The 16401-nt window shown below is 40.6% G+C and overlaps 1 protein-coding gene across 1 annotated transcript in view; it reads left to right on the top strand.

The window, feature by feature from the left end:
• The window catches only part of HAGH (hydroxyacylglutathione hydrolase), a 135046-nt gene extending 123015 nt beyond the window's left edge, over positions 1-12031 (top strand). The window contains exon 9 of the mRNA XM_044089104.1: positions 10616-12031. Coding sequence (XP_043945039.1) covers positions 10616-10715 — 100 coding nt within the window. The 3' untranslated portion in view covers positions 10716-12031. The remainder of the gene's footprint in view (positions 1-10615) is intronic.
• Positions 12032-16401: the final 4370 nt, after the last annotated feature.

Below are 16401 nucleotides of genomic sequence, written 5' to 3'. Positions count from 1 at the left end.
CACTTACTACTTGCTTCAACCCCCCCACCCCCCAACACTTATACACAGCAATACCTCGCAGTGTTAATGCACAGACCAACTACATATCTTTATTTCTATTTGTTTAACACCTTAAGTATCACCGCCATCCTACACATAATTTTTATATCTGTCTATTCTCTGTATGCATCTGTTTGTCTATATTTCTTCCGAATTAGCACTATAGAAGCTAATTGAGCTGAGTCTACGCCGTTATACATGAGAACTAGTGCTTTTTGTTTCAGTGCCTTACTCCCATTTGTACTTACATTTCTATAACTTCTTATGCCATCCCTATTTGTAACACTGATATCTGTGCCTATTTGGGTGCTCCTGAGGACAGGCACAGATTGAGCTTTGTTTTGAAGGAATAAAACCTTATCTCTTTATCTGTCTGCATGCTGTTCCACATTTTGTGGACAGAGGTGGAGAAAACAGTGCCTCCTAACGTGGCAACACTGAGGAATGATTAGGGAATGGACACATGGATCAAGTAGTGGAGGATGCGGGCAAAGGTTCCCCAATGGCAGACAGTAAGTGTTAGCCAAAGGTATTTGTAGATGAGCGTGGGGAGAATAAGGGCTGACTTCTGTTTAACTGGGAGGACGCAGGCTTCATTAAGGATGTGGTATTGATGATTCCCTCTGAGAAGCATAGACCACAAAAAGAATTTTTTTTTTAATTAGCTTAATATCAAACTGTGTTGCTATCAGACCAGGTAAGAAGTGATAGACTAAGCTCTAGGGCCGGCTGCTAGCATCAGTGATTTGAAAGATCTTTACTCCCTTGCAGAATTTAAACTTGATGATCCACACCTCAGGATTGTTAGTGTACTGGGGAAAGGAGGGGGCAGATCAACAGTGACCCTATTGTTAAGTGCTGTTTAACAGTGATGGACATAGGCAAAACATAGCATGTATTATTGGTCATCCCTCCCTCTGTTTCTTGGGTAGCTAGGTGGGCTTATGTAGTAGTTGCCTTTGTCTCAAGAGAACAGAAGAGGGGACTTAATCCAGAGGATTCCTTATTTCCTCAAAGTGGATGGGTTTAGTTTGACTCTGGAGCATCATAATGTCTGCAGATTTGATTAAACACATTTACTGTCAAATCTGGGTCCCTATCTTTGCATGCACGCGTTCATTGTCTTAACATTGTTAGATAACATTTGTAAATGGGTTCTGTCCATGTGACTGAAAACTCAAAATGTTAAAATCCAAAATGCCAAAAACCTCATAATACTGAAAATGAGAATTTCCCTTTTCCCACTGTTGCGTTATCCCGGTGTTGGTGTATGTAGTTAGCAATGGGTGTGAGGGTGCGGGGGTATAGATAATTAGCAGTGGGTGTAAGGGTGCAAGAGGGGGTATATATAATTAGCAGTGGGTATGAGGGTGTGGGAGGTACATATAATCAACAGTGAGTATGACGGTGCAGGGGGTATATATAATTAGCAGTGGGTGTGAGGGTGTGGAGGTCATATATAATTTCCAGTGGGTCTGAGGATGCGGGGGGGGGGGGGGGCTTGCCCTCCTGCATTAAACTTTTTTTTTTTCACAATTTTAAGTTTTTGACATTTTGGGTTTCAGGGTTTTTGATATTATGACATAGATCCCTGTAAACATATAGTATATAGATCCCTGTAAACATATAGTACATAGATCCCTGTAAACATATAGTAAATAGATCCCTGTAAACATATAGTATATATACTGTCTCACTAAAACTTGAAAACCACATGAAAGCATCTTGTGTTTTACACTGGGTTTGCAGCACTTTCAGTAAATGATAACCCTGCCTTCCTTCTAAAGGGTCTTTGGTCACTGTTGCAGAGGCATTTCAACTTCATGTTCTACTAATATTTCTAAATCTATGTGTTTGGTTGTGTGTCGTACCACCTGTAGACCTGAGTCTGATGAGGATGATTTGTGGGCATTGCTGAGGTTCTGAAATGTCTTTATTTGCATCATTTGGCTGGTGTGCATATTCCTGTCATTGTACAGCTGAGAAAACTATCCCTTGGTTCAGTCCAGACCCTTCTTCTTACTTGGGACATACAAGACTATCATTTGCCAGGACCACCTCCTTCTGCATGGGAGTCAGAGGCTTATAAAACTTTACACCCTTGGCCTCCTAATAGCAGAGGGTTCAAACCCAGAGGGTTGTTAACCTCTTATGCCTAAAACCAACTACTAATTTCATAGTCCTTTTAGTGCAGTTCCTCATAAGGATTGGTTACTGGAGTATTCACCATATCAGGCTCCAGAGAAGTAACTGCTTGTGTTCTGCGTCTGGTATCAGATCCCTACTACCATTCCTTACCAACTTGTGTTTGTGTTGCTCCTTTATCCCCACCCTTCTTGAACCAGATCCTTACTTTAGATGCTTCTTTTGAGTGTTGAGGGCTTCCACAGGAAAATCACAGAACTCTGTATTATTATCATCATGACCTTTGAGGCCTACCTGCTCCTAAAATTTCTTATTCTTCTTTTTGGAAAACTAATGAGTGCTTTGATATCTGAGCAAGTGTTGTGCACATTAGTCAGTAGACCATTTATATTTCTGAATATAGAACATCAGCCACTGCACCTTTCTACTGGTAGTGCACCTCTTGGAGGACTCATTTACCGAGTTTACCATTCTATTCAATATCTTCACCTGGTAAGATTCTGTCGTCATCATCATCATCCAGCCCCTTTTTCCCACTTTCTATATGGGGTCCATCTCTTTCATTTCAAACCACTCTCCTACCTTCTTCAGCAGTCATGCCTGACTGTGGTAGATCTTTTCTCATGCAGTCTATCCAGCTTTTTTGCTGAACATCCTTGTTTACTAATGCTTTTTCCCTGTGTCTCCCAAATGTTATTCATTAAATTGTCTTCTGCTATCCTGCACATATCCAGACTGGGTCTATATTATGTTATCAACCGCTTAGCTTGTCGAACGCCTAAACATCGACAGCTAAGGGTCGAAAACTGACAATTTTGAATTGCCAGTGAAGTGAATTCTTTCACCAGGAAAGATTTCTCTTCACCATGCCAAATTAACATAAACCTCCAACCCATAAAACAGTAGGAGGCTGTGCCCCCCACACCCCACGTAACTAAATATACCAACTCTGAGATCGCTCTGCATTGGGGAAAGGGCAAATTCCCAGCAATGGCCAAGCGAATTCTTTGGCCATTCGGGATTGTCAGTTTTCGACATTTAGGCGTTCGACTAGCTAAGCAGTCGATAATATAATATAGACCCTCCAGACCACTGTAACTGTTCTTTTTGATCTTCTCTGCAGTTGGAGCTATGTTGGCTTCTGCTCGTGTGTCCTCATTTGTTTGTCTGTCCCATCTGTCACAGGCACTTCATCTCCATCACCTCTGGCTTCCTCAGTTGCTCTGACTTCACTGCCTAGGTTTTTCTGCAGTACAGCAGTACGGGTCGCACCACTGGTTTGTGCACCTTATTTTCCAGCTGCTTAGACATTGTGCTGTCATGCACTACCCCTGAAATTCTGTGCCAGTTGGATGCAGCTCCTCTCATTCTAGCTTTGACCTCCTCATTCAGACTTTCGTTTCCTTCAACAGCCCCCCCCCGATACTTAAAGCTGCTAAACTAGTCCGCTGTTTTTTTATATGTCAGTTTTCAGCTTCTTCTGATTTTCTCTATTTGCTGCCATGATCTGAACCCTCCAACCAGTTTCTGTAGTCCATCATCAGTATAAACAGCAGTAGTTTCGGACCTGAACTCTGATACACTGACAACCCCTCTGTGAGTCCAAACAGTGTCACTGGATTCTTGTACCTAGCCTGCACTAATTCTGTCTATGTCTCTGGGACTTCCAACTACAGCAGGACTGCCCAAATCAGCTTTCTTGGAACTTTATCATATGCTTTTTCCAAGTCTAGGAATGCCTATTTGTCCTCTTTCCTCATCTCTAGTTTCTTCTGTACTGACTTTCTCACTGCAAACATTGGGTCAATTGTACTGCATCCTAATCTGAAACCAAACTGCTGTTCTCTCATCTTGCTTTTTTCTACTCTGTGTATTTATCAGTCACCCTCTCCAGCACTTTCATGCAGTGTGGCAGGATTCTGATGCCTCTCCACTGCCTATACTTGTGAATGTCCCCTTTGTTTTTGTACACGGACACTAGAATGCTTATACTCCTGTCATCTGGGATATGACTTTCTCTTCGTACTGCTATGAGTACTGTCAGGAGCCATTTCTCCCTTAACTCACCCACATTTTGATCCAATTTGCCGTGCCTTCAGCTGAGCCTGCTGCTTTCCCTGACTTAATTTTCCTTAATCTTGTTCTGATTTCTTCTAGGGTGGTGTCTTCTTCCATTTTCATCATAGGCTGTGTCCAGGGCTGTACAGTTGGTGTTGCAAGTACTCCTTCCATCTGACTTTGATGTCCTGTGGACTGGTAGGCAGGTTGTTGCTGGCATCCCTTATGACGGGTGTCTGATGACTCTCTTCATCTTTCTGGCTTGCAACCTACTATAGCTTTTGTGCCATCTGCTGAGTCACTTTCCAGAAGCTAGTAGAGTGCCTCCGATGCCTTGCTGTTTACTATTGCAACTGCTATCTTAGCCTCTATGTTAGCTAACCATTATTTCTCCTTGGCATGCTCCATCTTTTTTATCTCTCACTTTTTCCTGGACGTCTGCATTCCACCACCAGATCTCCTTATGTACCTTATTTCCATACCTGGTTCCAATGCATATCTGTTCTACAGTCCTCACACATTCTCTTTTCACGCACTGTGGGAGGGTGGCCTAATGGTTATGGTGTTTGCCTTACAAACACAAGGAGCAGGGTTTGAGTCTCACAAGGGATAATTGGCTAGGTTTAAAATGGCTCGCAAGGGCAGTTAGCCTAGTACTAATCTATGAGCCTATCCTCATCCACCTTCTTCCTCTGCTTTTCCGTCTTTTTCTTCCTTCTCCTCTTTTCTTCTTATTCTTCATCCTGTTCTTCTCCTTCGTCCTCTTCTTTGTTACTTGAACTCATTTTTATTTTTTTTCTCTCCAGTCAATTTTCAGGTCTTCAGACTAGTCTCTATTGACCTTACAGTCTTCTCTGACAATTGCTTGCTGATTGTGCCCTGATATAAACACTAGCTCACGTTGTCCTATTTTACAGTAGATATAAAAAGTGTACACACCCCTGTTAAAATGCCTGGTTTTTGTGATATAACAAAATGAGACCACGATAAATAATTTCAAAACTTTTCCCACCTTTAATGTGACCTATAACCTGTACAATTCAACTGAAAAACAAACAAATCTGTTAGGGGGAAAAATATAAAATGTAAAAAACGTACAATAAGCTGGTTGCATAAGTGTGCACATCCTTAAATTAATACTTTGTTGAAGCACCTTTTGATTTAATTACAGCATTCAATCTTCGTGGGTACACACCTGCCATCAATTAAAGAGACTCTGATTAACCCCAAATAAAGTTCGGCTGTCCTAGTAGGATTTTCCTGACATATACTCAGTTGCCTGCTACAGCAAAAGCCATGGTTCACAGAGAGCTTACAAAGCATCAAAGGGATTTCATTGTTGAAAGGTATCAGTCAGGAGAAGGGTACAAAAAATTTTCCACAGAATTGGATATACCATGGAACACAGTGAAGACAGTCATCAAAAAGTGGAGAAAATATAACAGTGATGTTGCAAACAACTGGACATCCCTCCAAAATTGATGAAAAGACAACATGAAAACTGGTCAGGAAGGCTGCCAAGAGACCTACAGCAACACTGAAGGAGCTGCAGGAATTTCTGGTAAGTACTGGTTGTGTACTGCATGTGACAACAATCTCCCATAGTCTCCACATGTCTGGGCTATGAGGTAGGGTTGCAAAACAGAAGCCTTTTCTTACACAGAAAAACATCCAGGCCCAGCTAAAATTTGCAAAACAATACATCGTCTCCCAAAAGCATGTGGGAAGATGTATATGGTCTGATGAGGCCAAGGTTTCACTTTTTGGCCACAATTCCAAAAGGTACGTTTAGCATAAAAACAACACTTTGCATTACCAAAAGAACACCTTCCCCACGGTGAAGCATGGTGGTGGCAGTGTCATGCTTTGGGGTTGCTTTTCTTCTGCTGGAACTGGGGCTGTAGTCAAGGTGGAGGGAATTATGAACAGTTACAAATACTAGTCACTTTTGGCCCAAAACCTTCAAGCGTCTGCTAGAAAGCTGAAGATGAAGAGGAATTTCACCTTTCAGCACGACAATGACCTCAAGCTTACATCCAAATCAACAAAAGAATGGCTTTACCAGAAGAGAATTAAAGTATTTGAATGGTCCAGCCAGAGCCCAGACCTAAATCCAATAGAAAATCTGTGGGGTGACCTGAATAGGGCTGTGCACAAGAGATGCCCTCACAATCTGACAGATTTGGAGCACTTTTGCAATTAAGAGTGGGCATATATTGCCAAGTCAAGATGTGCCATGCTGATAGACTCCTACCCAAGAAGACTGAATGATGTAATTAAAACAAAAGTTGCTTCAACAAAATATTAGTTTAAGGGTGTTTACATTTATTCAACCAGCTTATTGTATGTTTTTTATTTTTTATATTATTTCCCCTAACAGATATGTTTGTTTTTCAATTGAATTATACAGGTTATTGGTCACATAAAAGGTGGGAAAAGTTTTGCAAATGATTTATTGTGGTCTCATTTTTGTATATCACAAAAACCTGGCATTTTAACAGAGGTATGTAAACTTTTTATATCCACTGTATCTTATAGGCCCAGCAACTACTGCCTGGATGCACTCTTTTCCTTGCTATCACAGCCCTGATTTGGGGTGTTGTCTGATATTCTGAGTACTGTCCTGTCTTTACACTGGAGTCTAATTTCCAAGAGTCTATCACTAATTTAATGTCATCCTTCACTGTCTTTACAATACTTTCCCTCATCACAGTTTCCACAATACTTCTAATCTGTTCTCCCCCTGAGTAGTAGATTCTGAATCCCAAGTCAAGTGGCTTTGCTGCATTGCCCTTCCATCTTGTCTCCTGATAACACAAGATGTCAAGTCTCCTCCGTACTTTCATGTAATCCATTTCCAGGCTGCAGCCTATCAGTGAACCTGCAGCAACCCGTAGTTTAAGTTTGGCCGGCTGGTTGGTTTAACATTCATCTTACACTCAATAGAGCTATCCGAGGTAGGACAGCTGGACACCAGCTGTCCAGTAGCTTACAGGTCTGCTGGGACTCATGGTGGCAAAGATTGGCCAGTAAAAGCACATAGACCTCTCACACCTCCTACTTGCTTATCACCAGCAAATACTCATTTTTTGGAGGTATTAGTCTAGTGGCCAAATCAACTAGATCAGTTTTTTGCACCATTAAGTGGCTAGCCGTGACACAAAGCAAAGTCTTTGATCCGTGTTCTCCTGCCTTAAGGATATGACACAACATATCTGATGCCTAATGCTGCTGGTCAACACACCTCTTCCTCTGATAGGCACCACCTAGAGTATGTACATATTAGGGAGGACATGAAAACTCCTCACAGGCATTAAACCAGAGGTCAGGATAAAACCATGTACCATGTGCTTGGGAGGCAAAGAACTTAACCACTATGGCAAGTGCTTTCTTGTCTCCATTTTGTGTTTGATTGTTAATTTTGTGGCAAGCCATAGATTACCTGCTTTGCCAGGTAAGAATATGTGATACTTCTGAGCTGTGCTTTAAGTAGCAGTACAACAGAGAAGTGCACTTCTTGTATTGATTAGTTACTCTCTCCTATTTCTGTCATTCCCTCAGCTCATGATGAGCTTCAGGGCCACATTCTTGGAATCCTGGATTCCTTTATGGCAGATGGTAACCTGGGCCATGGTACATTGGCTGCTTGTGACCATGCATAGTCACAGTGGATATTTTAGAGACCCCCCCCCCCCATAGAGCGAAGACCATCTTTCCCTCACATCTTGGCTGTTTTGTCAGGGTTCTCAGAGGTTCTTAGTGATGTCAGGAAATCTCTGTAAATGATATCTTGAAAATGGTAAAATGTCTGCCTGTCTGTCCATCTGTCTGTAACAGCTAGAGCCATTGTGCTAATAATACCCTTATGTTTAAGTTACTGTACCCCAAAACATTGCCCAGCACTTCTACAAATGATGTTAATTGCAACCCATCACTACAACCTGAGGTACACTGATTACCCTGAGAGATCCCCCATTTGGTCTGCATTTTAGGGAGATGGCATTTACAAAGGCAGCAGCATCTGGCAGGAAGAGCTTACCTGTTAATATCAGGCACGAACCAAATTTGTTTACATTCAAGAAAAAAATGAAAAAACATCTGGTAGATGCCTATAAGAGTCAGTGTTGCAGAGATAATGACTGATATCAGCTGGCCTAAAATACTCCAGAAATGCACTAAACTATATTAACATAATATACACTGTATTTTGTTTGGCTTTGTTAGTGGACAAGCCACAACTGTCATATTTCAGCCCTTTTTTGAAGACTGTCTGCACTCTGCATGTTTTTCACAGAATCTGTCCCCCGTGCTGGTAGCATGCATCTCCTATATGGCTCCTTCAGTCACTGGAATTGGAAGCTGTTGTTTAATATATTTTTTGTAACCTGTTATGGTGGTGCCATTTTCATGGGCATTAGAACTGAGGCCCAGTTAGAACTGCATGTAGGGGAAATATGCCAAAGGCCTCAGCAAGAATAGGTTCACATGTTTAGTGAACAATTCATGGCCTATTTACTATCAAGGATTTTTTTTCCCTGAACCTCATATTGTAACTTATGGATGCCCTTGTAGTTATGCAGTTCCATCTTCCTGGATTAAATTCTGAGTTTATTTGAGAATAGACAGATATGAAGTTGTTATGTTTTATGACATGGTTTATATTCAGTTTTTACTGAGGCAAGGTGGCATTCTAAGCAAAGGGTTTCAGCTAGTAAGGGGTATTTGAATGTTTTACATATCAGGTATGCATTTGCTCTAAGAGGGCTGCATGACATAGAGAAACAGAGAAAGTCATGGCAGTCTTCAGCTCTAAGAAAAGCCTTGAAGTCCTGCAGTCCGCTTTATGAGGAATTTCTGTACCTTCTCCAACTGCATCACATGGTGTTTGAATCTGTTACAGAATAGGATGTTGTATTCTGTAAATGCATCTATAAGAGCTGTATACAGGGGAATTAACTATCCCTCTATACAGATATTAAACCCACAGAGGGTCAGGTGAGCAACTCTGTATTTCATATCATAGTGGCTGTATGGATAGCATATGGACATCAATCAGAAGGTCAACATCTACAAACAATGCAATGTCTTTTTCTTTAGCAGATATTTGTTGTTGTTTATTATATAAACCTTTTTTTCCCAGAATGCTGCATTTTCTGACATTGAAGACACAATGATCTCTTCAGTGGCTCTCTAGTAGTTTTTTAAGTGTTGTTGTAAAGGGTAATTGTGTAAGTGATTAAGGGCAATATTTCTTTGTTTACAGCTATTTGTATGTTTGGTGGGCTACATAGCAGAGTAACCTTTGATGTCTGAAAAAAGGTGCGAGTGCAGGATGGAGCCATGACAGACCCCATTAGTGACAGGGATGATAAGAATGATCCTGTTCTTTCCTGCTGTGCACAGTACTGCAGCCAATTCTAGATCCAAATTACTGCTGCTTCATTTACCTTTAAATCCTAGCATTTATGTACGAGTCTACCATTTAGTGTAGAGTCATATGCTTTAGCCAAATCAAGGTAAGCTCCATGGGTAGAAAACCCTTCATCCAGGATAACAGTCATATTTTTAAAGGACTCTGAGGTTAAGCACACAATATTTGCCTTTGACAAAACTGTATTATGTTGGGTTTTCTGTGTCTGAATAAGTTCCACAATGATTCTGTCCATCACCTTGCACAATACGATCGCAATTATGATCAGTCTTTAACTACTGGACTTCTTTGCAGAGTGAGACCACCATTGCCCACCACTTCCAGCTATCAGAGATGTAGCTACTTCATAATACTCTTATTATGTGTGAGAATTTTAAGAACTGTGTTTAGGATAAGACAAAGGAGTTCACAACTGTTAAAGCACTGCAGAGGATTTTCTAAGTGATCACCTGTAAGCCGAATGCTTACACAAGTGTGATTTTCATTCTAAAAAAACACTCTCTGCCTATCTTTTAGCCAGTCTGTTGCTCAGTTCACTATTTTTAATGTTGCAGTACAGTTTCTGCTTTTTGTTTAGGTGACAGAGTTACACGCTTTGTTCAAATCCATATGTATCTATATCTATAGCTATATCTCTATGTTTATCTATTTATCTATATCTATCTGTCTATAGTATGTTGATTGTGTATTACCTTTGTTTAGCTTTCTTGTCATGTAGCACGAATGTTGGGGGCGTCATATCTGTCCATACCTAACCCATACAGATTCCTGTCCTAGAATTTGTTGTTCTACCAGAATATCAACACAGTATATCTATTTTCCTGTTTGTTTTTTTTTTTTTAATTACATTAATTTATTTACTTTAATTATTTGAAATGTATGAAAAATCATACATGAAGTTTTAAAAAAACAAATGTGGGTTTATTTTTTCTGTTTGATCAGAGAGAAGTCTGTTCAAGACCACGCCAGGAAAACAGATGCTGTTGCTACTATGGAAGCCATTCGAAAGGAGAAGGATGGCTTTAAGGTGCCAAAGGACTGAATAAAGAAGAAGGAACACTAACCAATGGACATGGTCCAAAGGATTAAATATCACATGCACATTAAACATGGAGAAATCTTCAACATTAATATTATATTCACTTGAATACTTACAAATCTTTTTTTCTTAATCACTACTGCAGAAGAACAAAACATTAAGGCTGGAATTCTAAACTTTATTGCCTGTCGAATGTGTACATTCGGTGCATTTCTTCCATTTACTATGCATATGTTGATTCTCCGACTCTTTTTTTTGTTTTGAATATTTACACCATGTTGTTGCAAGGTTTGCTTAATGATAATCTGAAGGTTGTATTGTTTGTATGCATCTTAAAAAGCGTAATATTTAAAATGTTATCTTGATGACGCACTTTGATTTCTTTAACTTGTTTGCACTGTAGAGCTCTTAAATAGACAGTATAGTATATATGCTAGTCAGGAATAAAGTTAGTTGTCTGTCATCTGTAGAGACGTTCTATTTCCTTTTTGTATTAGAACATGGAAACCACTAACTAATAACACTTCCATGCTGGTGTTCTACAGCTTTTTTTAGAACACGAAGGGGTTCATACTGGCTTACATTCAGATGAATATGTTGTGCAGTAAAACAGTTTTGTTCAGCTAATACTATAGAAGAGAAAGCCTGAGTTCTGTTTAATCATTACAAATGGTCATAGATTACAAAAGCTACTGCTACGTTTTGCACTATCAGCTCCCAAGGTTCCAGCTTTAAAAAGAGCTGAAAATGGATAAGACAGGTTAATATTTATTAGGTTAAAGTGATTTTCAGACTCAATTTGAGTAGCCAGTGTAACAGCATAGAGAAGACAGTTCTGTGGAACAAAAATATTAGAATACTTTTTATTGATACTTTTATGAATTACATAGGCTAATCTGGTAGCTTGCATATGGAAACAAATACAATGCCTGTGACAGCACTTGTTTGTGTTTCAAAGTGAACCAGTTTTTGTTGTGTTAAGGGGATGTGACATGCTGTACACTTTATTGGACAGCTCAAGATCTTTGGAGTGCTATGTCTGTCTTTCTGGTACATACTGGGGCAGATGGTGTCCAGGGCCAAGTGTGCATATTAACATAATGCCTATAATGAAGGCAGTTACTGTGATTTTTAATTTGTGGTGGTTTGTGGTAAATGCTGATGCCTAGCTGACAGAGTATACAGTTTTTTCTGAATAATATGGCCATTGTGGTTACTTATGTGTAAGTTAAGATTTAAGTTTTTCTGTGTTTTTGCATTACTTCATTACCTTTATCCATTACATAGACATCATTAAAACACAAGATGCTGGCTTGAAAGAGTGACGTGGTGTCATTTAAATGCAATAATTGAATGAATATGTAGGCTTCTTCATTACTGAATTTTGGCACAGAACAAAAAATGAGAAATGTCATTAAATGTTCTTAAACACCATTTACTACAAATTTCCAATTTTAATAACTGTTTCATGAACGTGTGACTGGTTTCCCAAATGTTGCAGTAAGCTGTAATGTGATAAACAAACGACAGACAGAAAGTGTGCTTTTATGTTTTATGCTTCTTTTTGTTGTAAATAGTATCCATCTACTAAGTTTATTAAACTTCATTTTACAAGCTTGCAGAGATGCCACACTAAATGGTACTAAAATGTAAACATCATTTTTGCCCATCATTTTTAACTAAAGCTAATGTCCCTTCCTTTTTTTAGGTAAATACATAATTTATTAACTTCATATCAACAAACCATATACATTATAATATTATTATTATATTATTTATAGCAAATGTAATAAATACAATTATATATTTAATCTTAATACATAGTACACTTGGTACAATCACTGGGCGGCCACAGTGGTGCAGCAGTTAGCATTGCCACCTCACAGCAAGAGATTCTCCGGTTCGATTCTCGGCTGGGGTGCCTTCTGTGCGGAGTCTGCATGTCCTCCCTGTAGTCGCATGGGTTTCCTCTGGGTGCTCCGATTTCCTCCCACATCCCAAAGACATGCTGTAGGTGGATTGGACACTCTAGATTGGCCCTAGGTGTGAGTGTGTGTGTGCCTTCTGTGGAAGGTTGGGCGCTGGGCTAGCAACTCGACACCGTAAAACTCCACTGCCAATCATGAGCGGACGGTGATCCGCTGTGGCGACCCCTAACCGGGAAAAAGCTGAAAGAAGAAGACACTTGGTACAATCACTGGTAACCCATCTGATAGTAATTTACATAACAATTATTATTGTACTTTCTTGAAGTCTGTCCATGGCCAGTTCCACAGGTTGCTAGCCTATGTCAACCTCTGTTATGTGTTTTCTCATATCACACTTCACACATGTATTTACATTTGATTTTGAGAGTTATTCGTGTGAAATATATTACAAATTCATCTTGTTGTCAAACCACTCTCAATGCTACACTGGTATGGATATCAGCCTTCTTAGCATCCTGAACAAGCTTTTCATAAGAAAAGTCATAAATATCTTGTAGTCATGATAGAGCACTTATAACAGTTTGTCCCTGAGTCAGAAGGATCCCTCTGCTGTTTCAGTATTACACGAATAGACACCAGACATACATGCACAGAGATTCCTGAATTTTGTACACACACATTTTCTGAACCAGATTGTCAGTGCACCAACCAGGAGTGCAAACACACTGGATCTGTTCTTCACTATGTGGGAGAGTGCTGCACACCCCTTGTGTAATGCCTTCTCTAGTAAGGTCAGACTACAAAATGGTCTCCTTTGAAGTAGAAATAAAACCTCAACTAACCCTTGAATATTCAGGAACTACTCTAAGGCTAACTTTCTACTATTAAGTCCCACATTAGACCCATTATATAATACAATGCCCCGTTTGGTATGTACCTCTCAAGACATCTGCAACAACTGGAAAGGCCACAGAAATACCTCACTAAAAGAATCACAGGCTTAAAGCAGATGCCCTACGCTAACTGCCTTAAAAAACTCCAGCTATACTCTGTTGCATATCGTCTACTCAGAGGCGATCTCTGCTTAACATACAAGGCCATGTCAAACCCAGAGCTGTTGGTCATGCTACACTTAAAGAAATCCCAATCCCTCAGAGCCACATGCTCCAGGGATCTAAACCTTGTCATCACAATAAACAAAACATATTGGAGGGATAGGTTCCTGATCCAGAGACTCCCCAGACTCTGGAATAGATTGCCCATACATGTCAAGCAGAGTGCCACTTTGGCCCTCTTCAAAAGGAACCTTGACGATTGGATGGGAGAAAAGAAATTCACCCCAGGGATCACATCACCCTGCTAGACAGGGGTCCAGGGAAGTAAATAGTGTGGGAAGAAATATCCAGGGAATTGTTATGGCTAGGCTTGTACAGGCCCTAGGGCTGATAGCCTAGTACCAACCTATGAACCTATTAAGTGATAACCTGGCAAAATTTCCAGCCCCCATAAATCCTGAGAACACTGCTATATATGCAAACTGTTCACAGAAACCCTATACAAGCAAGTAAATAATGGTATAGAGGCAGCTGTACCCACCAGGAAGAAGTACAAGACTGTCTCAAAAAAACAAGCCACCCTGGTGGAATTGCAACAATATGCTGTATAACAGAAGAAAGAATCATGGCAAAAATTAGGTGTAGCACCCAGCAGAATAAAAGCACTCTCATCAAACTAAACAACTCAGAGGACAAATAAAGTGTACCAAATTTGGGCTCTCAGGCCAAGGGCAACCACTAGGCATTCTTTAGCTGTCTGCAACCTCAAAGGCAATACACAATTGTGTGCAAAGCTCATTGTAAATGGAGACACCTGTGCTGAGCTAGAAGATATAGCAAACCTTCTGGCTGACAAATTCAGCTCCAACTTTACCCTTCTCTCCTCCTCAACCTTCCCTCAAGAAATGCCATCAAATATAGTTCCCCCTACTATTACTAGGCAACAAGTCTCTAATGCTATCTCTTAGGCCAAGAACACTTCCAAAAGGGGCCCAGGTAATATCCCAGGATGCCTTCTAAACAGCATGAAACATGACTTATCTGGCTGTCTGGAATTGCTATTTAACTGTAGTCACCAAACATGCTTTGTGCCTTACAAATAAAGAACATCAACAGTAATCTGTTTGCACAAAGGTGGGTCATCTACTGATCCTGAAAACTACAGACCCATAATTCTCACTAGTCTCATCTGCAAAGCCATGGAATGAATTATCATGGAAATGATTAATAAAGACATAGGAAACCTCCAGACACTGGATCTAACCCAGTTTGATTTTGTCAAGGGCAGGTTATACCTACTCAACCGGTGGACTTTGAGAAGGTCACCAAAGCAATGGATGAGGGTAAAATGGTTCTCACTGCCTACCTTGACCTGGCCAATGCATTTGGCACAATGCCCCCACTCAGGCATTGTTAACAAACGTATGAGGTTAGGTATAAACCCTTATGTCACCATCTGGATAACCAGCTGGCTCACAGGCAGGAACCAGGAAGTTAGAATTGGGGAGTCCACCTCTACAAGGAGGCCAGTCATAAGTGAAGTCCCTCAAGGATTAGTCCTGGGACTGCTTCTTTTTGGCATTTACTTGTCTGAAATCAAGGACATTGTCAGTGGCCTCTAGCTGACCAAATTTGCAGATGATTGCAGATTAGGAGCAGTCATAGACCTCTTGAGTGAAAGGTATTTATCCAGAGACTACCCCTTCTCTGGAACAGGCTCCCCATCCATGTGTAGCAGAGTTCCTCCCTAACTCATTTCAAGTGTTACTTGGATAATTGGATGAGGAACAGGAAGTTCATCCCTGGTTTGGCATTTATGTCTCTAATAGACGCAGGCAGCCTGTAAATGGTTCCTCTCCCAAGACCCTCTGTTGTAGGCTTTCTTCTTTGGCACTTTATCTTGAGAACCAATGTCTTAATCTTCTTGCTAAAGACATGGTGGAGAGAACATCCCGCTCCAAGTGTCAACCGTCTGTCAAGAAGGAGGTCAAGAAATCCAGGCCTGAATCTTCCTCTGTACAGACTCCACTGGACGTCTCTCCCAAGGTGAGTGATAGCCCAAGGTTCACCTGGATTCATCGTTGGATTCTTCTGTGGTAACTATGTTGGAGGCCAGCAGGGATCCAATTTTAGCATGTAGAAGGAGGCATTGCTGACATCCGCTTCAGATGTTCAGTGGGACCCACATCTGATTATCTCCAAGTGGCCTAGGGGTGTTTCTCAAATTTTAGTTAGAGAAGAAGTCCCTACTACAATTATTGAATGCCGTCCAGGATTAGAGCCTTCTAAATTTTAAGAGGTGGCTGTTCCATTAAAGAAAAAGCAGAAAACCAAACATATTTCCTCAGCTCCTAAGGAGCCACAGTCATTCACTCAGGAGTTGTTTAGTGCTTTGCTGGCTTTAAAACCTCCACAAGGAACTTCTCTTCTGGCCCCTTGCTCCTCTACCTCACCCTTAAGAGACCCAGAGAACAGGATTCTTGTGAGAAGGAAGCAGATTCAGATGAAGATCCCTTGCTTAATCCTCACAGATTCCCTTTCCTTTGGACTATGAATCAGATGGAGAGGAATCTACCAGTCCTGATACTCCCTTTGAATATTTTTTTTTGGGGCACAATTGAAGAATTTTTTTTGGGGGGGGGCACAATCTCCAGGATGATGGAGCTCTTTAAATGGGATTGTGCTCAAGTTTCTGAGATACAAAAA

The sequence above is a fragment of the Protopterus annectens genome, chromosome 12.part0, assembly GCF_019279795.1.
Source record: "Protopterus annectens isolate FY-2018-M chromosome 12.part0, PAN1.0, whole genome shotgun sequence".
In the NCBI taxonomy this organism is placed as follows: Eukaryota; Metazoa; Chordata; order Ceratodontiformes; family Protopteridae; genus Protopterus; species Protopterus annectens.
The sequence above is the reverse complement of the archived record's forward strand: the minus strand, read 5'-3'. Positions and strand labels throughout refer to the sequence as shown.